The 26,707-nt window shown below is 41.5% G+C and overlaps 1 protein-coding gene across 2 annotated transcripts in view; it reads right to left on the reverse strand.

The window, feature by feature from the left end:
• Positions 1-281: 281 nt before the first annotated feature.
• Positions 282-26,707, reverse strand: part of LOC121952031 (ephrin type-A receptor 3) — a 111,754-nt gene continuing 85,328 nt past the window's right edge. The window contains exons 14-19 of one of the 2 annotated variants that reach the window (XM_042498541.2): positions 17,651-17,712; positions 11,707-11,916; positions 8,047-8,196; positions 7,161-7,354; positions 5,447-5,587; positions 282-5,230 (exon numbers count right to left, since the gene is read on the reverse strand). In XM_042498541.2, the coding sequence (XP_042354475.1) occupies positions 5,131-5,230; positions 5,447-5,587; positions 7,161-7,354; positions 8,047-8,196; positions 11,707-11,916; positions 17,651-17,712 (857 nt within the window). In that variant the 3' untranslated portion in view covers positions 282-5,130. The remainder of the gene's footprint in view (positions 5,231-5,446; positions 5,588-7,160; positions 7,355-8,046; positions 8,197-11,706; positions 11,917-17,650; positions 17,713-26,707) is intronic. The other variant, XM_042498542.2, reaches the window with a different exon arrangement.

Genomic DNA, 26,707 nt, shown 5'->3' on the forward strand with positions numbered 1-26,707 from the left:
GATTTTCTGCAAGACTGATCAGACACTCAACAAAACAAAATGTAATACGTTCAGGCTTTGTTACACAGTGGAAAAATAATTAAGCGAGGGCTTCATAACACTTTCATGTAAAGGCATTTTGAGTTTTATACCGTCGTATTCTGCAGTGTAATTGTACTGTGGAATTGTGCGAATGGATAAGCATATTTCTGGTGCGTGTGTGTGTGTGTGTGTCTGAGGGAGGGAGACAGAAAGAAAAAGGCAGAGAATGTGTGAAAGAAAAAGACACTGCAGGCTTCAGGTGAGAAATTAGAAATATTAGCATATTTATTACAGCAACATGAAAGACATTAGAATGCCTACACCCTTTACAACAAGCAACGCAGAGGAAATTGGCATGGGGACAAATAAGCATTGTACGGTGGGCAAAGAAAGAGAGATAGAGGAGAGAGAGAGAGAGAGAGAGAGCTAAAAGTCTTGAATGAGAGTCACTCATGAACACTTACAATACAGACCTGGTGGGGAATGGAGGACAAACACTGTATTTGAGATCAAGCAAACCAACCCACATAGCTAACCTTGATAGGGTGAATAGTGACACAAACCTGGGGTTTTGAGAGTTGAAAAGTGCAGGTATGAACCTTGTATTCTTTAAATTTCGTGTTGAAATTTGAGTGTTGAATAAACTTGTAAAAAGGAGGTTTGTTGCAATGCACCCATATTTTTGAGTGAAATGGTATTTTTCTAACCCTGACATCGCATGAGGAAATTTGGCACATGAAAATAATTTTGCAACCAAATGGAGTCTACCAAGTTCTAAGCTAATCACATCCATAGTCTAATTGAATATCTCATGACTCAAATAAATAAGAACAATTCTGCAAATTTCTCTATCAGCTTTTACAGGTCATCAGCTTTAGGATTCATTGAAATAATTGCAGAACAAAACAACTTTGTTTCTGCTCAGAGGAATCAAAGTGAAGGTGCTGTTGGAGGGGATGTTACAAAACCAGGGTGTTGATGTGAGGTCATCTTAAGAACACAGATAAATACTACCTGTACATACACTTTACTCTTAATATCGCCTCTATAGGGCAACAGAAAAGAACAATAGCTCAGTAAATAAGGCATCTAAAAGGCCAGCGGTCAAGGGTAGTCCGCTAGAGTGAAATCATAGAGTTAGCAAGAGTAGAATGTACTAACAGTTTCAGACTCTCCAAATTGTATTTTGTGTTGTGTCACAATTGGGCAGAAAATGCACAAGTAAAACGACTTATAGTGGTGAAATTGTCAATCTGCTGCCAACTGACTGTTGTATAAGCCTGGCCCTCATAGTTACTATTATGCTTGTAAAACTCTCCATTCTAGAGTGGCACACAATATACTGTACAACAAGGCTGTGTTCGAAATCGCATACTAGCATACTATTCATATGATGTGAAGAAGAGTATGTAAAGCATTAACACTGCATAGTGTGTGGTTCTGTTTGCATGAGAAATGCCCGCATGTACAACAGCAAGAATTTCTGAGTATGAGATGTGAGGTTACTGGACATATTCAACAGCCCCATAATGCATGACATCTCATCAGATGGCGTGATGGCAGAGATTTTAAGCCAGGCAAAAAGATGTAATTATGTCACTTTTATAAGTTTAAATAAGAAACTATTTATACTTACAATATCTGGTCAGTTTATCCAAGTAATGCCTGTTTATAAATTTGCTGCAAGGTTTAAGGACGTGAAATTCGCTGGCTGCGTCAAACCAGCCGTCAGTCTCTTGAGTATGCATCAGTGTGAACAGTCTGTTGGTGATGGCATACTAATTTTTTTCATTTTTTAGGCAGTATGCAGTAAATACATATTGAGTATGTAAAAGGGGATACATTAGGAAAGTAGGAAATATATTAGTATGTGATTTCGAACACAAAGAGACAACATTTGTGGACAACATTTGTAGCATTTTAAAATCACTGGGTCCTTGATTTCTGACAGACGTAGACAAAATCAGACTTCTCATTTCTAGCCACTGAACATCATTTTTGTCTGGCTGAAAGGACAACTGTCACTGGCATATTTCAGTAGCCAGGCTGGATAAGGTAACCTCAGCTCCATGAGCCGGTTGAAAACACTATCTCCAGCTGAGTTTTTATTGTGTCAAGCTCACAAGTTTGAATGAAATCCCAGGGTTAAAAATGGGCAAAACTTGTTCAGATTTTCAAATAACACAGTTTACTTTAATATTATAAGAGAAAAGGCTTTTAGTATGAGAACAAAATAATGTATTTGCCAAACATAGTGTTATCTAGGGTAATGTTGGGTGGTTTTGCTTCTGCAAATCCAATCAAAAAACAAGACAACAGCTAATGGTATCCTTACTCTGATGGTATCCAAAACCAGCTTAAACTCAGTGGAGAAATGCGATACAGTTTATGAGCTAGTTGTGAATGGGGCTTTTATTTTTGTAAAATGTGTAACCCCACAGACAAATGTAACCTAGTTCATTAATGCCATTCAACTTTGTGTTGGAAGTAATGCTTTATTTATTTATGTATGTATTTATTTATTTAAAGATTATTTTTTCAGGCTTTTTGCCTTTATTGACAGGACAGCTTAAGCGTGAAAAGGGAAGAGAGATTGGGGATGACATGCAGCAAAGGGCCGAGGCCAGAATTGAACCCACGGCCGCTGCGGTGAGGACTCAGCGAGCCTCTGTGCACGGGGTGCCCACTCCACCAACTGAGCTACTGGGCGCCCCAGAAAATGCTTAGTTAGCTGGTTAGTTGTACATGCAAACAGTTATAGTTTCACATTAGACCAGACAAACACTGTTTAATCTGTTCCTTACACTTTTGCCCTGTATTTTGAATTTTGGACAGGCCATAAAGACCCTCCAGACTCTTTAAATGCCAAGTACTTCGTGCAAATTTGCTTCAGCATGCAGAGAATGCAAGCCATGACAGGTCTGCCATTACCTGTTATGCTTGTTTAGCTATGATTGGACGATTTCTGCTAGGGGGAGGGGTTTAGCAAATATTTGTGATGTCAGTGGATAGAAATTTGATCTGTGGACGTCTCCCTCCTTCCACCTTACCTCATTCAAACAAGCATTTTTTAAAGTTTGTTTTGAAGGCTGATGCAGGCTTTAAAAGGTGCATGTATTTACTGTTAAGAGATGTTCGCAAATTAAGCCAGTGTATCAATAAGGAAAGTCCATTCTACTCATTCTAACACTATGGTAGAAACTGCAGTCACTGTCACCTGTCAATCAAAGCTGAAGCTTTACGCCATGCTACATTCCTTTGTTTAGACCACCTCCCTTCACTTTTCCTGTATGACCCGCCCCTGAACGAGTACTTCTGAAATCTCTTTTTCACAATGAAAGTACATCATCATCATCGTTATCATTACAAACATTCTAACATTGGAAATCAACACTGTACATATTTTACACTATGATACAATCATATATACTGTACTTTATGCCACTGTTGGTCCTATAGAGTACCACATATATTAAAACTGGGTTTTGGAGTACACTAAAGCAGGTTCAGTGCCATTAATGCAGTGCACACAAAGAGGGTCCCATCATATCTAAGCTTGTATGTATTGTGATAAGCAGCAGTTTCCCTCTGATAAGGAAAACCAACAAACCAATTTATTTGCTTCTCGCTGTAAACATTGTTTTGTAAATTTACCTTATCAGTATTGGTTTGAAACTTGGTATGCTTGAAACAGGTTGGCATGACTGATAGCAAGTATGTGAGACAGTACAAGACACACAAATGATCTTTTTTTTTACCCTCTGTTGGTGGCACCGCTGAAAATCAACACTGCGTGTATTTTCGGCTTGCTGGGGAAAAAAAGGTCCATTCCAATGCTCCTTTTCATCAAGCAGACTATTTGAACAAAACACTGTAATTACTGGGACTGGCCTTGTGCTACCATCCAGAGCTGATGAAAGCACAGAGTATCGTAGGAATGGTTGGCCAGATGAACATTTCAAGGTTACTACTGTACATGGCACAACACTGGAAAAACAAAGTACACGTTCTCATCAGTGTCAACTCTATGATGACCTTGGCATCACCTTCGCTCTACACAAAACACTATAACTTTGTTAACACATCATGGGAAGGCAAACTTTTGGGCTGAAACATTCCCAACAACATCATACTGTAACAGCTGAATAGGCAATGTTGTTTGGGAATAGACAGTTATGGAAGAGTAAAAATGTGTTTGTGCCAACTGCAGCTCAAGCACTTTCTTTGCACTCAGTTACATCACAAGTGCAAGCAGACTGGCAAAGGTGCGCTGGGTCTAGTTGCTATGGAAGTGTGTTTTGAGAGCAGTCTCTAGGGAAGCCCTTGTCCTGGTCAAATACACCATTTAAATGAATCATACTTCCATCCTACATGAGCAAGCAAAATCTACATCCCTCTCTATCGCTAAAGGTCCAGTTTTCTTTCCCCCTCACCCCACACATTCATGTCATTCTGAATCTCAGCTCATTTATTGGCTTTCTGTATACAGAGAGCAATAGAAGGGGCCATACATGTACTAGGTAATAACTCCCATTAAGGTTGAGCGATATAAACCTCATCACCAATACAAACGTTAGGTCCATCTCTACGGTTGTGGGACACACAGCCCATATAAACATATATCTACACATATACATATCCTCTGACCCTTTTTAAACTCTTCAAGGTGAAAACTCCAAAACAAAATGACAGTAAAAAACAACTGTACACCTCACAGACAGTGATGATAATTATATTCTAATTTGTCTTTTTTTTTGTCATTTCTTTTGTTAAGAATATTTTTTTTCTTCTTTTGTTGAGCTGATATGATGTGAAATGGTCTTGGATGCTCTAGTTGCTGGACGTGTGTCTCTCTGTTGCTCCGTAATGGTGGCTGTGTTGCTGCTGAGTGCTAAAGCCAGTAGTGCCCATCGAGGGATGGGAAGAATGGTGAAACTGCGAGAAGGTGAAGGAGTCAAGCGTCCATGTTGTCTCCGTCTCAGTGTGTGTCTCAAAATCAATGGAGGCCCGAGCACAGAGTATCCATTACAACTCCATTTCGGTTGGGGAAACTCTTCGCAGGAGCATCCATTTTGGCTCTGTCTCACTGTGTGTTTATGTGGAAAACTGTTATACCTGGACATGCGTCCCCTGGGTCTGCAGGCTCTGCATGCTGGACAAAATCTTCTTCTGGTGGCCAGCAAGACTCACGCCCATCTTAGCCAATTCACTACAAGGAAGACAGAAAAAAATATCATTAATGACAGAAATAATTTACTATGTCTCTCAAATGCCAAGCAGCTGCTGAAGTTCCATGTCCTAGATACTTGGGTAAATCCCCTTCTTTAATTTCAAATGACACTCAAGTGGAATAAAGTATGTCTACTGCCAATGTTGACCCTTTGAGTGTTTTATTTAACTGGGATGAGTCACCAGCCATCTGTACCTGACACTGATGTAGAGGATTGAGTCCAAGCTGACATATCCAGCACTGGAAAAGTTCTCCTTATACTGGCCCATCTTGATGGCCTCCAACCACTCATCCACTGTGCTCACACTGAACTCTGGTGTGGACGGGTCCTCCCTGCTGAGATACAAAGCACACTCACAACTCAATGACATGTTGTCGTGTTGAGTGGCTAAATAACAGATTCCGATCGGTGCTAACCAGTTATTTGTCCTTGGAGTTGTTGTTGTTGTCTAACTCTATTCATTGGGATAAAAAGTGTTTGCAGAGCCATGTGAACAGCCAGTTAATGTTCTTTCATGGCGTTCTGCATTTGAATAGAATAGCTTAAGTTCTACAACTGCAGCATAACAGACTCATATCCAATGTAAAAAGAAAATATAAACCTAAACTTAACTTAACCATTAATGGATAAGTATGAAAAATGATTCATCCCCTCACTACTGCCCCTCGTATAAGCGCACATGAACTCACTTGTTGGACCCTTTGACTCATTGGTTTGCTTTCTGTTGCTATAAATTGTTATAAATGATCTCTATGTTTACTCATTTGCATGGTCCAACTTAGAAAATACCTTGAATATGTAAAGGCAATTGCATCTGGACACACATACCATTCTGCATACTTTAGTTAAAGAGATAGTTCACTCTAAAATCAATATTACACATTTTTCCTCTTACCTGTAGTGATTTTCAGTCTAAATTGTTTTGGTATGAGTGTTGAGAGATATCGGCTGTAGAGATGTCTGCCTTCTCTCCCAATATTATGGAAATATGTACATGGCACTCAGCTTATGGTGGTCAAAGTGCAAAAAATAGATTTGAAAAACTCTACAGCAATGTCTGTATCCAGAAATCATGAGAAGTTACTCAAAATAATCCACAGACTTTGTTGTGAGCAGTTTCATGTATGAACTATTATTGCTTTGAGCACCACAAGCCGAGTGCCATCTAGTTCCATTTTATTGGTCAGGAAGCAGTCATCTCTTTGGCTGATATCTCCAACACTCTGCAACTCACACCAAATAATCTGGATAGATCCATAGCACTACAGGAAAAACATGCATTTTTCAATGTGAGGTGAACTGTCTCTTTAAAGCCATGCCATAGTCTGAAAGACCTGTATCTTCTTTCAGGTCACAATGTTCTTTGTGTCTACAGTGTGTAGGCCTTTGTTAGTGGTGCTTTTGAGCTTCTGTTGTTTTTTCAATTTTGCTGGGATTTGTTATTTTTTGCAATTCGATGTGTCGCCTCCTAAAAGGGACTGAAAAGAATTCTTTTGCACACTATGCTGGTCAGGTTCTGAACATCAGCTAAATACCTGAAGTATGAAATGTAAATGTAGAAATAATGATATTCTGTGGATATGTGCAATACAGCTGGGGAGGCAGGAAGTCTTAACTCAATGTAAGACTATGTATATGACAGTCCACAATCCTATATTCATACCCTTTCACTGATAAATGTTACTTTGTTGAGAAAAGATAAGAATGTGATTTTATAGAAAAAAATGACATTTCCTGCTTTGCACAATTTTCAAAACTGACAAAGTAGATTTATAATGTAGATCGAAGGCAGAGATTGTGTCTACTGTATGCATGCGCCACCCTGTAATCTAATCCAAGTATCTCAAGATTATATGCATGTGAAAATGTTGAATTTACAGCTTTAATTTAGAGCTGTCTCCCACTGACCATGCTGAGCTGTTTGCCAGCTCTCTGAGGCTGGCTGGGTTTCTGATGAGCTTGTCCAGGATTGTGACAATCTGTCCAAACTTTGGCCTGTCGCTGCGTCCCTTCTCCCAGCAGTCTAGCATAAGCTGGTGCAACACCACAGGACAATCCATAGGAGCGGGAAGACGGTAGCCCTCGTCTATTGCTTTGATCACCTGAAGGGAGAGAGGATAAAATATCAGGTTCTGTGATCAATACAGCAGAGTGAAATAAAAATGTCCTGGAATATTCCCTCTCATTGTTAAGAATGGAGCTGAAGATTGAGGAAAACACAAGCACTTCTTACACAGAGATACTACGATGAGGCCTTAATGAAGACTCTTCATTACGCTGGCTTTGGTTTCAATACAGAACCAAACAATGCAAGCATAATGGCAGGCAGCACTTTCTCAGTAATAACAAAGGAATAACAAGGCAATAATAATAATAATTTACTGTTCCTGGTATATGGTGGCCGATCTCACCCTCTGCTTAGAGGGTAAGGAGCTCCCTGACATCACTGTCTCACCAATTTGCGGACATTTTCGGCTGCTGTTCTTTTCTGAGTTAGCTGCTAACTGCTGCTGGCTGCCTTTAAAGTCTTCCAGGAGTGGGTTGCACATATTCACACGTCGCAAAACACCACACTTGTCCCGTCCATGTTCCTTTGACACAGACACTGTTACTACCTAGGCTGCTTAAAGCCGAGACAAGACAAGTCTCTTCCCTTATTCATCGATCATACGTTTTTATAAAGAACAGCAAAGCAGAATAACAGTGGAACATTCCTGCCTGGAGCAGGCAGCGTAAAAGGGGCTTTAATCTTTGCGACTGTGACTGAGACATGATGTATGTGTTTGTGACTCACATCCTGGTTGGACATCTCCCAGTAGGGTCTCTCTCCATATGAAATCACCTCCCACATGACGATACCGTAACTCCACACATCACTGGCTGAGGTGAACTTCCTGTAGGCAATGGCCTCAGGAGCCGTCCATCTGATGGGGATCTTTCCTCCCTGTAACAAAAACACAGTCAGCACACACTGAATACATAGAATATGTCTCGCTGAACACCCTAAAACTGGTGTGAATATGTTAAGGTTGCTTTATTAGTACGTTTGTGGCTCAGGGCTGTGATAAATCAAGAGTAGGGCTGACAAAACGAATTACAAGATGGCAGCTGCGGACAAGCTCAGTGAAGTGCTGCCTTTGAGAACAGAGCGGGTGAGATTGTAAACAATTTAACAAAATACCTCTCTAATCTTTGCTCCAGTGTTTATCCTTACACTTGACTGTCTTTTGCTGTCTTTTTTTATTCGTCCGCACTTCTCCTGCCTTTGTTGTTGGTGCACAGATCAAAAGGATTCCACTGTATAGACACAATAGGCAGTAAGGTACCCCGCCCCCTCTCGCTCTCTCTCTGTCTAATACACACACACAAACACACACACCATACCTCTATAGGGCTCGGTTCAGCTTTTTAACATGCGGCAGCTGCCTCTGCACCACCTAGCATTCCCCATCTCTGCTTGGTCAAAGTCAAATAAAAGACAAAGCTGCCAAGTCACTCGGCACTGTACTTTTGTTTCCACCACCCCCTGTCCACCCCTACCCCATCCTCTTTTTTTTCTCTTAACTGCTCTCACTGGATCCTTCCCTTGCCTTTCCTTATTTTCTCTCTCTCTTTCTCTCTCAGCCTCCCCTGATCTCCGTCTTATTTGATATCCACTCCTCTCTCTCTGTCTCTTCCCCATCTCTGCCTTGGCCTCTCCCTTTCTCCCCCCCCCTTCATGCCTGCAGCTCTCCATCTAGGTCTCCTGACATCAGTGGGGGTGTGTGTGTGATTGCAATAGAGCAGTCAGCGGCTGATACACTCATCCCAGGGCAATGCTAATGCCATATTAAAAATAACATCCCCAACACTTCCTATGAATATGAATAATGCCATCTCCTTGTGGGCATTTTAGATGAGTTACTCCGCAGTGGTTTAACTCACTGACGTTTGAGTTTCTTCATTCTCTCCGTGCTCTATGAGAGTATGGTGATGTTACCAAAGAGGTCTTTGATTTGAATGTATATAGGAAGGAACATGAAGTTCGCATGTGTTCACCCCATATGTGCATTTAATGTTATGAACGTTTTTGCCATCAGTTGCGTGTCATTATCGCATATTTAGAAAACCAACTGCAACATGTAATACAGTTTTGGAGGCATATGTCTTTGCCCAGGTGTTACAGAAGCATTTTACAGAACATTATTAATATACATATCACAGTTTCACTCAGTTTCCACTGAAGTGAGTGAGACCAGACGCTGGGCTTGAGTTGTCAGAATTATATCCACTCGTATGGAGTCCAGCTCTATAGCCAGGGGGGTCAGGTCTGTGTCTACCTGACACTCTGTTCACATTTGAACTAACACTTTCCACTCATAAAACTGCAGCTTCCTTTTGTATTCAGCATAATTTACACTGATAAAAAATGGAAACACAACACTTCTGTTTTCACTCCCATTTTTCATTAGTTAAAGTAAAAGATCTAAGAGTTTTTCAATGCACACAAAAGGCTTATTTCTCTCAAGTATTTTTAAGAAATTTGTTAAACTCTGTTACAAAGCACTTCTCCTTTCCAAAGATAATCCATCCACCTGACAGGTGTGGCATATTGAGATGCTGAATAAACAACATTATTACTCAAAGGTTGTGCCTTGGGAGGGTCACGATAAAAGGGCACTCTTAAATATGCACTTCTGTCACATGACACAATGCCACAGATGTCACAATTTTGAGGCAGGACTGTCCACCAGAGCTGTTGCCCGTCAATTGAATGTCCATTTCACTACCATAAGCCATTTCCAGTGTTGTTTCTGAGAACTTGTCAGTACATCCAACCAGCCTCGCAACCGCAGATAGCGTGTATCCACACCAGCTCAGGACCTCCACGTCTAGCGTCTATGTAGGATTATCTGAGACCAGCCACCTGAACAGCTGATTCAACAGCTGGTTTTGAACAACCAAATAATTTCTGCACAAACTGTCAGAAACTGTCTCGGGAAAGCTGATTTCCGTGCTCATCGTCCTCATCAGGGTCTTGACCTGACTGCAGTGTATCAAAACCAACTTGTGCGGGCAATGGCTCAACTTTAGTGGCATCTGTCACTTTGGAGAAGTGTTCTCTTTATGGATGAATCATGGTTTTCACTTAACTAGGCAGATGGCGGACAGCGTGTTTGGTGTGGGCGAGCGATTTGCTAATGCCAACGGCATTGGGGTTATGGTATGGGCTGGAACAAGCTATGGAGAGGGAACACAGGTGCGTCTCACTGAGACACTGTGACGAGATCTCGACACCCATTATCATGCAAATTATTCGTAGCCATGACCTCATAGTGTAGCATGATAAGGCATGATAAGGGGGTAGTGGGCTAACACTCAAAAGGCCACAATCAACAACCTAATCAACTATATGTAAAGGAGATGTGTCGCACTACATGAGGCATGTGGTGGCTACACCAGACACTGACTGATTCTTTGCTGGTGTCTGTGACTGAAAAATGCATTTCTGTAGCACTAGTCATGTGAAATCCTAATAAATGTCATTTTCAAGATAAAACTGCACATTTTAGAGCAGTATTTCATTGTGACTATCCGAAGGCACACCTGTGTGTGCTCACTAACATGGACTTAAACATGTTTTTGAACAAATTTGAGAGAAATGGGTCTTGTGTGCAATAGACAAAAGTCTTACACCATCTATTTCAACTCATAAAAATAGGAGCAAAAACAAAACAGTTGCGTTTATATTTTTGTTCAGTGTACATATTCAGCTCTGATTGGACAGTAATTTTCTCCCATTTCTACTCTGGAAAACAAACACAGTGGTTAATTTCCTGAGTGATGTGTTTTCATGCATCATTTTCAAGTGGCTTGTTAAAGTTATATTGCATTGAAAAGTGGCTTTGCCTGCAGTGATCAGCTTTTCCCACATTTGTTTTGAAGTGCTTTTTCTGTTTCCTGTGGGAATCAAAACAAGCATGATTGGTTCACGCTGGGTTTTCACTACCCCGTGTCGGAAGAAATTTGCAACAACTTTCTCAACTGCTTCACATCCCACCCTTTGGCCACCTTTTGAGTCATGAATGCAGAGAAAATGTAATTTGGAGGATTCATTCACAGTGAAGAGCAGCCTCTTGTGCCTCTTGTTTTTGAGTCCATATGAGTGTTGAATGAGGGTTATACCTGAGTCGATCCAAGTGAAATCAGTTTGTAGTGTGTCGAAGATTTTTAACCGTGAGAAGGAGAGTGTGGAGAGACACATGACATATTATTTGGTTTTTTTTGGGTCTGTTCGGGTCAACCACATTTTTTAACAGGTCTAATCATCCTCCAGTCTATTTTTAGATTATTTTATGCATCTCTGGTTTAGATTTGGACTGAATCCAACAATACAGAGGTCAATAAGGAGGTGAACTGTAATTGGAGGTAACATTTGTTTATGACAGCCGCAGCACATGAGAGTGTGTCTTACCCTTGTAGTGTAGGCAGCCTCTGGATCGTCCTCCAGAACCCGACTCAGGCCAAAGTCAGACACCTTACACACCAGGTTGCTGTTGACCAGGATGTTCCGCGCTGCCAGGTCTCGGTGAACGTAGCTCATGTCTGACAGGTACTTCATACCTGAAGCGATGCCACGCAGCATGCCGACCAGCTGGATCACCGTGAACTGGCCGTCATGTTTCTGGAGCAAGAGACAAGGAGAGAGGCGAACTGATACACAGCACAGAGTGTAAATGCTGACATTAAGCTGCACCAGAGCAGCACAGTGATTACAGCCAAGTCCTTCAACAACCTCAGCTGGAAGTGAAGGTTCGAGCCAGGATTCAAACGTCTGTGATGGCAACAATCCGCGCAACTGAGATGTCCCGAGCCAGACTCTGATTCCCTTCCAGCTCCTGCTAACCCTCCGCTTTGACCTCTCTGCAGGGCGGCAAGCAAAAGATGAATTTCTCTACCCGGGGATCAATAGAGCAGTACCAAAAAATCCTACTTGCAGAGGATTGGATCTGACAGAGCAGACAAAACTTTCCTCTCTAACACTGACCGTGTGTGCAAGCAGAACTCACTGGATTTCAGATTTGAGCTGTCTTTGGCAGAGTGCGGCGCCTGTTGATCGATGATGGTCCAGCTCACCTTCCTCTGCCAATTATTTCTGCCCTGGGCCAACGGTCCCCGTTAAAAAGCCATCCATGTTATCAGTCACCCTCTCTCCTTTATATCATCTCTCCTTCCCTCTGTCTCACTGTTCCCTCCATCCATCTCTGTCTGTCCTCAGTCTCTGTTTCAGAGAGAGAGAACTCTGTATTACTTTGACTCGATCTCCATTTATCTATCTATCTTCCCTCATCTTTCTGCATCTGTGTGGCCCCCCCTCCTCTTTCCCTTCCTCTATCGTTCTTTCTCTCTCACTCCCTCGGCAGCTGTGGAGTAAGTTAATTAGCCGGTGGTTTTGTGAGATGCTGATTGATTGGACTGTCTAACAAACCTACAGACTTCCTCTATCAATCTGCCCACCACATTGCGTTGCCAGGAAGGAGGAGGAAGAAGGGTGGGCAGGGCAGGGAAAGAGAGAGGAGACAAATGCAGGGCAGAAAGGTTAGACAAGGAGATGAAGGAGATGGATGAGAGAGGTGACGATGGCAAATGAGACTTTTGGCAAATTCTGGCATATTACTTAAGTTTTTATCAGAAGAGACACTTTCTAAAGCCTGGTGTACACTGTGCGATTTTTGGTCAGTCCCAGACAAAAATGACCATTGTAAAAGAAACGCGGCATTAAGAGAGGTTCAAAGATGGCCATTGTCACGGTCACACACCCAGTGTCACAAATTTAGGATGAAAATCCCAATGCGGGACTGCTGTTATGACCTACATCTACCAACCAACCAGTAGCAATGCTGCATGAAATGACGCACTGTTCATCCTGACACTACTAGTGAATGCTAAATGCTAGTGGATGCTAATACTCACTTCAGACTCTCATTGCAAAATTGGCATGCCAAGTTGGCCTCTTTTACCCAGCGACGACCTCTTCTTCAGACTTTGACACACATAAGGCCACGATAGCACGGGCTGAATTCATGTTTGTTTCATTATTCTCTTAACGACTACAGGGACATAGATGATGACGCACGCTGATGACGTTTTGTTCTTGAGTATTGACGTTAATGGACTTACGTCGTAGTCTGCAATTCAGTAGCAGTTGTCATTGTACAGTCTGCATACATCAAACTTGATGTCGTACCCAAGCTTTTCAGATCCATGTTGCACAGTGTAGCTTGCACTAAAGACTATAGAAAGGCTACTGTACAGGAGGTAGAGACATGAGAATAAGAGAGGAAGAGCAGTGGTTTTGTTATTTCCGAGGGATGACTGCTTAATAAATGGCCAGCATAATTAAAGACACATATGGATGCCAGGAGCACGGATGAGCTGTAAAACCCATAAAATTCCATAATTATATTGAGCCACTGTGGACACTCTTTATGACCCTCATTACAATACATACTGTAACACACAACATGCGTGTGTGTGTGTCTTTGTGATTGTGTGTGTGTGTGTGTGTGTTTCAGGCCATTTTTTTATCCCTCAGATTTTATTTCATTTTACTTCAGTGTTGCTGATGGGATTGGTGTCTATTTAGCGACGGGCCTATCATCACAGGCTTTAATGGCTTTGGAGCACTGCAGTGATTTTACTGGCTGACAAACAACTCTGAATATGAATCAGGGGGACTTTCAATGTGAGACGCACCACGGCTGCAACAAGCTATTCATCTGGGCGTCTGCGAAACCCAATTCAAGGCTCCTTAGCTCAATCAATACAGCTATGTTTGCTACTTCTGCCGCATATTTTTGGATGAATAGGAATCATAAATAACACATTTATCAAAATTTACAACACCAAGCTTGTCTTCCGCATCTGCAATTAAATAAAGATCCACGCTTTTGTTTATGTAATTGGCATTTTAAGAAATGCTTCTATCAATTTTGAAAAATTATATCTTGATTTCCCAAATAGACTTCATAAGCCTGCAGGTTTGTGATATGTTTCGGAGGGAGGCTTTTAGGACTAATTCTTTAAAAACATCAATCCACGTAATGGCATATTGAGTGACAGGCTTGTCTAACTCGATGCCATAATGTCGATTTCAATAACAAAGCAATACCTTTGCAGACTTCCTTCCACAGATTTTTTAATCAGTTCACTGATAAGGGGTTCAGCAATAACCTTCAGTTGAATCTGCTTTTCAGGACTTAGTTTTGTTATACTCTGGCATGGATTTAAACTCTATAGTCTTTCACTTGCTCTGCAAACAGTATTTTCTTTTAAACCAGTCTCTTTAGAGTTCATTTTCAGAGGCCTGATCAGCAAATGTCTTTGGAAATACTTAAGCCAACTGTATTTCTCCATGTATTCATGTTTAAACTGTGTTCCTTTTGGTTTTTCTGAAGTTATTTTTGTAGTTTTACTCGGCTGCTATTCTGACTTTTGTGGTATTACATTGCTCTTGACATGAACTGTTCATTTTTTGTATTCCCCGACAGAGCAAATGTTGCTCACAAAGCAATACACTTTCTTTGCTTTATTGCCCATTTGTCAGCAGTCTGCTGCTGTTTTCTGCTCTGGGATATGGACACTAAGTGCATTTCATAGACCCAGTATCAGACATCATGTGATGAAAGCCTGGGGAGGTCCCTCATCCGCCTGAATCATTCTGTTCTCATACAATTCTGTGTCCATACTCACTGATACAAAGACAGTAGTAATTTTACTTTTTTCCTGTTTTTTCTAGGGCAGTACCCAACTGTTGATTATAAATATTTGACGAGTCATTGTTTTCCATATAGAGTTATAAAGTTTGAACAGGCTCAGGTGGGCATTCAGTGTTACACCCCTATCGACGAATTGTACATGCACAACGACATTTTTCGCCGACACTGTATACCCACAAAAGCCAGAGACTGTGTTATATTAACTTGCTGTGAGCTGTAAATTCACCACTTTCTCACCTTACACTGCACGTACACCGCACTGCTCGACTTGAAGCAGTCTCAATTGCCTGAAGGTCTACGAGTGATGATGCAAGCCTCCGAACTTGAAGGCGCTGCCTTAGCGTTTTCTATCACTTAAACTCACATAATGCAAAATTATACATGGCAACTATTCTTCTACAGTGGGCCGTTCAGTGATGATGTGCTGCCTTTTTCGTATTCCTAGCGTCACACAATAAATAATGTATGATCTTTTATGGGGATACTTTGAAGATTTTCAGCCATCTTTGTGTGGGTAGTTTGTGTATATGAACTACATTAAAGGAATACCTAAGGATTTTTGAGGTGGGGCTGTATGAGATACTCATGTATAGTCAGTGTATTACATACGGTAGCTGGCCTTGGGCCAGTCCCCAGTTTGCAGAAACAGATGGGGCGTGAACCCGAACTATCCCTTTAAACTTTCCTCCAGCTTCAGATCTCTGTGCTCATCTGTAAACAGGAAGTGGGCGCCAAATTGAGATCAAACGGTGAACTAAGCAGTGCTGATTAAATATGAACAAAGATTCTTTATTCTGTCTTCCTCTTGCCTTACATGTTTTCTGAAACATATTTTAGCTTACTCTTTAACTGTAATATGAGATATGAAGCATCCCATTAGTTAATGCAGGACACGGAAGTCATATGCCGCAGCTGTGATCAGCTGACAGCCCACTGATTGAATCATCGTTCTAATCAGTCACACATCAATCACAATTCTCACAACAACTCTCTGATACGGCTGCACCAATTCTACCACACACCGCTGCTGGCAAAAGCTTTGCCTCAGCCAACCGAGCCTCCACCTTTCTAATTCAGAGTCCAATCATCAATCAAAGCTCACAGTGGTATTTCATGTTTTAATGTTTAGCTTTTCGCCTACTCTTGTGTACATGTGGGGTGTGGGTGTTCTACATTTCACTCCCTGTTTTGGCGTTGCATGCTACTCGTCTAATCCAGGGAGCATTTCTGCATCTGTTGCAATAAATACTTTAATCTATGACAAGAGTGTTCCTGATTGAATGTATGTTACCGGTAGGTGGTCGTATGTTTTTTTGGATGAGCAGGTGAAAACCATACATGTAGAACAACTCCGAGATACTGAGCACCAAGATGGTGCCTAGTCAGTCCAATGAAATTGCTCACCTGGCTCATATGCCAGAATCAAAAAGGTTTCTTTCTTAGCTTTCTGGTTTTCCTTAAGGGTATGCGGCCCACTGAATATGCGCAGTAGTGTTTCTCCCACTGGCTCCGCCTGTGAGTTCCCGGTCTGCTCATAGACTTTACATGATGAAATAACAGATTTTTAAAACTGCTTTTTTTTAGCTTGAGGAGAGTTTTATAACTTTAAAACCTCCATAGATCAAAAATTCATGACAGAAAGTAATTGACCGTGTTTGCAGTTTGAGGTGTTCTGTCAACAGTTTTACAGTCACCCTATTCATGATGGTTGTCCATAGGGCTGCAGGAGCTTTTTTTTTTTTCTGCAATACCATGAGTGGCAACTTGGAAATATTGGAAGCACAGCTCACAGCTAAGCAGCGTTTTTAGGGGCCTGGCCAAAACCAAACCATATTACATCACCCACCAGAAGGAGCATTTATTTGTCCAGTGTGGCACAGTGTATTCTTGTGGTTATGGGTTTACTATCTCAAGGTTTTTTTATTTGTACCCAAGGGTAAATTTGTTGCGCAGACCGGAAATTCATCAATCCAAAACACGACATCACAAGTACACAAAATAAAAAGATATTAAAACAGATGCATAAAAACAAGTATCATCTAGTATTAAAATAGTTTATCAAAAAATAAGAACAGTTAAAGAAGAACTAAGAATGTCATGACAAAGTGCATCTTGTGCTCACTTTGTTCAATAGTGCAATAGCAGCAGGTATAAAAGTACTGTATCTCTAAAGGAAACGCAAATGCCACAGCTCTTTGTCTCTGGTCATTTAGCAAAATTTTCAAAAGTATTTGCATCTTTCTACTGCATAGACAGAATCACTTTGTAAAAAGACTAGCTTTCCAAGAGAAAAATACTTCATTAATGTGGTGACTGCAAAAGAGAATGTGGCTCAATACAAGTTTATAACCTCTAATTGTCTGGCATAGTGTTTATTTTAATGGCTCATTGTTAACATAAGTCCTTGGTGAAAACTTTTTATAAATTGAATTCTCCGGCTTGAGATTAAAGACAATTTCAGTCTGGCACCTTTTATATATTTTTAAAAGAATGTGCCCTCCAGTACAGCAATTTGGGGGAATGAACTCAAACACTTTACAGCTGGGACATCATTTTCCACATGACCTTAGTAAAGACTTGAGGCCCTGACCTTGGTGGAAATGTGTGCGCCGTGTTCCTTCCAGCTGGTCCGTGACTCACCTTGAGAAAAGTGTCCAGAGATCCGTTTTCCATGAACTCCGTTATGATCATCACAGGTTTACCTACGGAGACACATAATAAGGCAGCTGTTAGTGGAGCAGAATTACAAGGAAAAAAGACAACAACTATAAAGAGACGAGGACAGAGAAGTAGTGGAGTCCACAGCTGTGACCAGCCTCCCCTCTGTCTTTCTGCCTCTCTCTGGGGGATAACATGGCATGTCGTCATCAGTCACACTGACAGCTTCTAATCAGCCCTCTCCATAAACGCCAGGAGATAATTAGAATGGACCAATCCACCAGAATATGTGTGTGTCGGTGTGTGTGTGTCTGTGCGTGTGTATTAAGGGGCCTCATGAGATCTCATGAATACTAATCAGCCTCAAGGGGGAAGGGGGTTGTGGTTGGATCGCTATATGCACCTGCACCTGCACGAGTGTGTGTTTGTGTGTGTGTTTGTGTGATGAAGGGGTGGTTGACTGACAGGCCCCGCGCACTATGGTCCCCTGCATGGCATCTGGTGGGGCTTACAAATGATTAACAAAGTACCTGCAATCACATGTACACACGCACACTCACACACCAAAAACAGCAGTTGTCCCTGTTTTACAGGGTTCTCCCTGGGCACCGCCCCCCTACAGCCGAGCTTTCGCAAATCACAAGCAAACACGCAAAGTACACTTCAAATGGTGTGTGTGTGTGTGTGTGTGCGCCTGTGCGTGTGTGTGTGTGCGTGCATGCCTTGTAAACACAAAGACTATGTCAGTTGTGATGAATAGGTCACATTTCTTCAATCAGACCTCAGAGACGCTGGGGAAAAAACCTGGGGGAGAGATAAAGACAGCACGAGGGACGGAGAGGGAAAGAAGTAGAGACAGAGTGTCTTCTCATGCAATCTTTTCTTAAAGGTCCAGTGTTTAGGATTTAGGGTGATCACGCAGCAGAAATGACATCTAATATTCATAACTATGTTTTCATTAGTTTAAAATCACTTAAAGCTAAGACATATGTTTTGCTACCTTACAATGAAGTGTTTATTATCTTCATACGGAGCTCGTTCTCTTCCACAGAGCCCGCAGTATTGTTTCTACAGTAGCCCAGAAGGGACAAACTAAACATTAGCTCTTGAAAGGGCCATTCATGTTTGAAGTGTCAATTGGTTGCAATCTGCAACCTCAAAGCTAGATGCCACTAAATCCTACACACTAGACCTTTAATTAAAGAACAGAAAAAATTGATTTTTTTTTTTTTTTTTTTTTCTTTACAAAATTTACCCCCCAGAATCCCAATCTCACCTTCCCTTCCAAGGGGCTCATTCATACTCTTTATTTCTTTCTGTCTGTCTTTATTGATCATTTTAAAATGTTATTTAACTGTAATTGTTACGTGTTTTTATTTATTTTATTTTAATTCGTCACTTATTTTGGGGTTTTTTTTCTAAGTAACTTCCATTTTCAAATTATATTCAAGTACTCATGCTACAGTACTGGAGAAAAAAAAACAGCAAAGAAAGGAATGTGAATTCGGCCAATAATGGAAAACAAGCACAATTTGAAATAATAAGAACGAGAAAAGAAGGGTTGATTAGAGGAGAAAAGGAGAAGTGAGAAGGGAAAAGGAATAGAGGAGAGGAGAGGTCAAAAGCTTGTCATGGAAAGGCAGGAACAACACCACCGAGGCCTACAGTGAGATTGTAGGTAAAGACAGCAATACATCACCTTAAATGAATTCACTATCTCACTGCGACAAACACACACACATGCACACACACACACACACACACACACACACACACACACACACACACATACAGGGACAGAGACACAAACAGAGTCGCCTGGTCTCTGGTGGTGGTGTCTTCTCTGACAGTAACATTAGTCTCAGGGATAAAAGTGAAAGAGAATTGGATTTTCTTCTGCTGGGGGTGAGGACTGCTGGTCACATTTATCTCCACACGGGGCCTGTGTTGCGTGTGGTGTGTCGCTCTGTGTGTGTGTGTGTGTGTGTGTGTGTGTGTGTGTGTGTGTGTGTGTGTGTGTGTGTGTGTGTGTGTGTGAGAGAGAGAGACAGAGCTGGTTTCAGGGCATGGCAAGTTGGGAGGGACGGCACGATGATGACCAACTGATTTCAGCTCCGATCGGGTGTGCTGTGTGCCTCTGTGTGTGTTTGTCACGGCAACAGATAAAAACAGTTGATGGGATTGATCACGACTGAAAGGAGGTCTGACTCTTCACAGCACTCTGTCAGCACCTAGGGAGGTGTGTGTGTGTGTGTGTGTGTGTGTGTGTGTGTGTGTGTGTGTGTGTGTGTGTGTGTGTGTGTGTGTGTGTGTGTGTGTGTGTGTGTGTGTGTAAGCCCATGTATGTCACCAGTGAAGGAGAATATTACTTTGAGGCCCAAGGTGTTAGATGTGGTCAAAAGAGAAGCACAATAAAACACATTCATCCTGTTGTGTTGGCTGAGAGGACCATGTGAGCCTGGCATGCACTTATGCACACACACGCACGCACGCACACGCACACACACGCACGCACGCACGCACGCACACACGCACGCACGCACGCACGCACGCACGCACACACACACACACACTCTGCTATCACTAGCCATCATCTGGACACCTGCCATACAGAATTATCCCTGCAATTCTGAAAGATAACAGAGGTTACCAATAAAACCGACCGCCCGCACTCACACTGTATATGAGCTTGTTCCGTCTTTTTATGTCAAGCACCGGTGCAAACAGACACACACTCAATGAATCCCTTTCACATCTTATTGCGACTTCAAGTCATCAACATTTCAAAAACACACTGGCAGGACAGAGCCTCTTCAACTCGTCGTCTCTGCCAAACATTTGCTAGCACTTCTTAATTTCCTCCTGAAAGCACATAATTAACTAATCATGTTCATATTCATTCGAATTTCTAGCCTTTCATCGCCTTTAGAAAGAACACAGCAGTTTGTGGCGTTAAAAACACCACTGTGTGTGTGTGTGTGTGTGCGTGTGTGTGTGTACAGATTGGGTATTGATGTTCTGCCAGGTGGAGTGTGTTATAGAACGATCAGTGAGTAGTTTGCTCTTTTTTTTTCTTTTACAGCTGTTCATAACATGAAAGTAGAAAGTGTTTGTGTGTCATAACAGTAAATGAGTGTCCACCTATCATTTTGCTTCATCAAACATCGCAGCATTCTGTCCACATTGAATCCATTAAATATACACCTTAGTTATGTCATGTAAACAAACCATGAAGGCTAGCTATCAGCTGTGTGCTTGAGATCCGCCTGGAAACGTAACCACTTAAAAGATAGGTACCCTACTTGCCATCTTCCTACATTTGTACTTTTGGAGCAGAAAACACGTTTTTTTTATTATGATCTTTACTGAAAATGACAATATAGCCCACTGCAGGTAGCCTTGCTCGTTATTAGCGATGGTCATTGAGCTTACTGGAAACTTTCAGCTCTCTGGCAATCTGCCTGCAGTCAGCTGCAACCCTATTTAGGTTTTTGAGGGGAAATAAAGTGTTATATAGATAGTTCCTTTTTTCAGAGTTTGAATCTGCCATCCTTCATCTATTGTGGCGCTTTAAGCCAGTGACAGGAATAAACTGAAAAAGGGTGGTAAAAGTTAGGCTCCAAATAGCACACTGCGTCGCTTGCAGCCGGTTAGGACACCGCTTTCATCTGCTTCAAATCTAAAATTTTGCCATACTGGGTCAGTTTTATTTAGAGACTAACTCTACAATGTGTCCTTTCATCACCCCAAAAAAACTTGATAACACTTAAACTTGATAGGAAACAAACTCCACTCTTCCCCTCCCCCACCTCCACTGAAATTTCATCTCCTTAATGTTGCTGTCAGACACTAAAGTGGCTTTGTTAGTCTATTTATGAACAAACATAATATGATGTTTATCCTGTTGTCATATTGCCGATTAGCTGAAGGTGGATTTAGCCCTGTGTTGCCATCAGTGCAGGCTGCTCATATCAGATACTTTTTAATTTGCCTGAACATGTGATTATGACAGTTTTCATACAATTAAACCAGTTTAAGCTTGTACACCATAGCAGACTGGCAAAACCGGAAATCAACCCAACTCTAGTGATAATTTGTGAATTACTCTTGTGTGTGTATGTAGTGTGCGTGCGTGTGTATGTGTTTCAAAGTTTTGCAGACTGCGTATACAGCGTATCTGGTTAATGACATTAAGAGAGGCTGTTTCTTTGTGTGTTTGTGAGTGTAAATGAAAGTGATACAGTCTGTATATATCTGGACAATTACATTATGGGTGGCTATCTGTGTTTGCGCCAGTGGGCCGCATTACCGCATTATTGAATGAGACGACCCAAGGTACAAACGAGAAAATGAAATAACTGCTGTATTGATTAATGCTATGGCTCTGAACTAAGTGATACAGTGCTTTTAACACAGGACAGATCTCTGTTCTGGGAAGCGCCATGCAAGGGTGTGGGGTGCGGAGAAACAGTAAGACAGAAACTCAATAACCTTATCTTCACTCCTCTCTTCACCTCTCCTCCCTCCTGTCCTCGCTTTCTCATCTCCTCTCATTTCCTCACGTTTGTCTCCTCACCATCTCTCCCCTTCGCCTATCCGCCCCTCTTTTCCTCTCTCTGCGCATCTTTCTCCTGTTGCCCTCATTTGTTCTCAAGCCCCATCTTCTCTCATTTCCTCGCTCTTGTGTCCTATCTTATCCATCCATCCCCTCCTTCCTGCACCCGTTGTCACCTTTTCTCTATGTCCCACTCCTGTTTCTCCTCTTCCTCATTCGTCCCTTCAGTCCAATCTACAGATCTGCATACGTATTCAAAACATGAATAATTTCAAACACTCTGACAGGAAAGACTGAAACACCTATTGTTCAGCGCACAAAGACGCACAGTTAAAACTAATCACTAGTGTCCTCAAACAGAAGACGGGTGGTTTTGCTGGTTTTCACAGCACCTTTGTAGGATAGCTTTTTTGTGTGTGTGTGTGTGTGTGTGTGTGCGTGCGCGCGCATGCAAGTACGTGTGTGTGAATGTGTGTGTATGATGTGGGCAGATGAGATGGAGCTCGGTAATTGAGGGTTTTCCAAATGAGCCGATTGTTGCAGTGATTGTAAAACACATAAAGGACGGATGGATAAAATGAGGGACGAGGGAGATGAAGGGAAGATAAGGAGATGGAGGGGAGAGAGAGAGGGAGGGAGGGAGGGGAGAGGGAAGGGGACAGATTGCTGCACTTTCCTGATGTGTAGAGAGACAGATAGAGAAAAGAAAGATCTATTTTTTCTCTTTTTTCCCCGCATGCGGTGCCCTAATTAGCATGACAATAGCAACAATCAGGTGACAGACAGCAGAGTAGGTTATTAGAGTGGCACATGGCAGGGGCTGGGGGCTTATGAGGTTTTAAGCGGAGAGAATACACACACACACACAGGCACACAGAGACGCACACACAGAACCAACTGAAAAAGAAAAATGCAGACATAGAGCCAAAATAAGCAATACAAAATAAAACTGCAAAATTCAAATAAATACCACTACAATAAGTAATGCTTCCACAACTGCCACTACCATTACTAAAACCCATTACTACAACTGCAAAGTTGTGTATATAACCCGTACTATTAGTACTTGTCATTGTACTGCTTCTAGTATGCTGCTGACAGAGTTACTTGTAAGATCAATCACTAACAATATCAGTCGATCTAAAGATTTCCTTCTTATTTCAAAAGATGCACTTATTCACCTTCTTTCTTTGAGTCAGATGTTGATCTCATGTCTGTCTATTAAATATATAGCTAAAGCCACCAGCAGGTTGCCGTAGCTTAGTATATTGAGTGGAAATGGGAGGAGACAGAGTGGAAAATCCACTCAAAATAGTCACTTACAATTGTCAGTAGAAACATATGCCTTTCTGTTGCCACAGAGCACATGAGGAAACAGGAGAGAGCAGCAAGGAGGCCAGTGAAAATTTTATGGTGGTTAATTCTTTTATCTTATCTGTCAGTTATTACTTTCAAACTTGATGCCTCAACTAATTTATAACAATGTTCGAGTTCTGCTGGCACAGGGATTGGTGGCATTTGTAGCTACGACGACAAAGAGCCATAGAAGTTACCGACAGAGGAGACAAACGTCAAACTGTGGCATCACGCAGAAAAAGGGGCGTATATGTGTCCTCCAAGTTGTCTCATCACTGCTGATTAGAGCTGGGGCTGATGAATACACAGAGCTACTGAAGATTTAACATGTCCTGCTAAAGGCCTAAGTCACATGTTAGTGGGTGTTACTGCTTTTTTTTCCCCAGTGGAAAAGTGGTTTTAACTTGTGGTGTTGTGGTACTTGATAAGATGGGTATACTCTCCTATATATTACGATGGCTTTTTAGCTGAATGGTGGGTATACTGTAAACGACCAAAAGAAGAAGTGAGAATACCTCTTATACCTACTAATTATCTCCACCACTGGTTTTAACTAATACGTCTCAATGTCTTTAATCCATACAAAAAGGGAAAGCATTAAAATGGCTATTTTTGTTGTTGTTGCAGGGTTATGTGCCACACTATTTCTTGGCTGGGAGCAGTGACTTCTGGTGTTTTTCTGAGGACCTTTTGTTACTTCTGGACAGTCAGGTAAGCTGTTTCCCCTGTTTCTAGTGTTAATGCTAAGCTAAGGACCCAGTTTCATATTTAACAGAGAAATATGAGAGTGGTGCTCTCGTTTAAGTATCAGCAAGAAAGCAAATAAGTGTATTTTAGCTTGAGGACATTCAACTTATTTCTTGTCTGTTGTCCTCTTGGTATTGCTACAGCACTATAAGCACTGCCAGTTATGCTGTTAAAACTGCTGCTGTACTATCACAGCTACTTCTACTACTGCTGCCATGTCTATGTACCAGCTCTACCACAGCAGAACTGTAATAACAAGTACTATTCCAACCCATAGTACTCCTATAACTGCTGATTCTACTATTACTCACACCTACACAAACCAATCCAACACACCTGAGCCCAGAGCAGTCAGGGTCAGCCTGCCTGATTAGACTGAGGGTGGTGTGAAGGGACCAGCTGGTGCTGGAGAAAAAGGCCTGAAGGAATTATTGACCCATCTCAACTCTCACCCCCTCACTTGCACATACGCACCCTGGGCTGTGACCTGTGAAATTACTGCTCCGCTGGTGAGATTTGTTTCTGAGGAGCTCTATCAGCTTCTCAATGTGCCGTGAAGACAGGTGAAAAGAGCAGACACAAAGAGATGCTTGTAAAAGTAGACAGACGCTCATTACATGCACACAAGGCAAAAACAACACACACAAAACATATTTTTAGATTCATAAAGCACAAAGTAAAGAGTTATTATGTTTAAGTTGCTTGTCAAGCCAACATTTCCACTGTCAGCTCCGTTATTGTCCTCTGTGAGAAAATCTCAAGGTTTTGTCAGTAATTGTTGAATTTATTCTGGTATTTTAAATCAGAATGGTGTGTGTCATTGAAAAGAAAGTGCTATAATTACATGTCTGCCTGCGTGAATAAAAAAAAAATCTGTAGTACTTCCACAAACTGCTTCAATCTTGCTAACCAAAGGTCATAGTTAACATCGAGCATTATTTAGACAATGAGAGAGAGAGAGGAAGAGTGACAGAGTAAGAGAGGAAGTGAATAAGAAATGCAGCGGGGTCTCATTCTTAATATGCATGCTGCTGCATATTCATGAGGCTAAAAAACACATCCAATTAACTTTATGAATTATTAATATTCATGATAAAAGCCTATGCATATGCATTTGCTCTTTTATTGTTGGCCTAAGTGCCACTGAGCACCAGTGTGTGATGGACTTGAGATTGTCTTATGTGTGTGTGTGTGTGTGTGTGTGTGTGTGTGTGTGTGTGTGTGTTTGAGAGAGAGACTGAAGGACGGGGGGTTAGTTGTTGGCCTGCATATTTACAGTTCTGTTTATTTGTAGCGACGATCTCCCTCTTCCTTTTGCTTGTCTGTAGATCTCTAAGAAACATCTGCATAATAAGGTATCACACCAGTTATGGCACTGAGAAGCATGACCAAGAGGAGAAAAGTCTTGAAACCACACTAGGATGGTTAATTTTTACAACTCAGTTTATGCATGATAAGAATGTGCATCTATACTCATGTTTTCAGGACAATGTCCACTCTAAAATGTGTAAACAGAGGAAAACGGCTGTTTATGCTTTCTGTAATCACAGACACTGCCTTTTTAATACAGAAAAACTGGTGGCCATACGAAAGAGCAGAAAATGGTAGGGCTGTAGTCTATATGAGTCAGAATTATGCTGTTAAATATGGATATTTAACGATTGTTTTTTTTTACCATTCAAAGTATTGAGGTCTGGACAGGCTCTGCAGGATGGTCAGTGTGACAGCCACATCCACATCATAAAGTAAACAAGCTAATGGCACTAACGATGCATCACAAATGCACAATAACATTTTTGCCAACACTAGATATCAACAAAAGCCAGAGACTGTATTGTATTAACTTACTGTGAGCTGTAAATTCACCACTGCTTCACCTTACAGTGCAGTCTCTCTCTGTGTGCTGCAGCACAGGTTTACTTCGGATTCAACAAAGTCACACAATAACACAAACAAACTAACCGACTAAGGCAGTCGTAGACCAGCAGCTCCTGTGTTCTGCGAGGTAAAATTAATGTGTTTGTCAAATGAGTCTGGTGGCTCTGAGAGAGCTTAGAAAACAGCTTCAGTTCCCCGTCAGAAAGGGCTGTCTAATGGCAAAGTAAAGCCGTTGAAATATTATGAATGTAATGTACAAAAAAATTAATATTCATTTTTTTTAGGTGGCTAAATACGTTTTTGCTCCTGCCCTTGTCCACAGTACATTGCTTACTTCTCCAATCTGGCAGCATGCCAACCACCATCTACTGTAGGTAATACTCACTATGAATAAGTACCTCATAAAACTCCAGTTAAAAAAAAATTTGAGCTATCCCTTTAAATTTACTGCCACGCCGCCCCTGACCAGCCTGGTGATTATAATGTAAAATGTAAAATCTAAT

This window comes from Plectropomus leopardus, chromosome 12 (assembly GCF_026936395.1).
Source record: "Plectropomus leopardus strain MGB_pleo_1.0 chromosome 12, ASM2693639v1, whole genome shotgun sequence".
Classification (NCBI taxonomy): Eukaryota; Metazoa; Chordata; class Actinopteri; order Perciformes; family Serranidae; genus Plectropomus; species Plectropomus leopardus.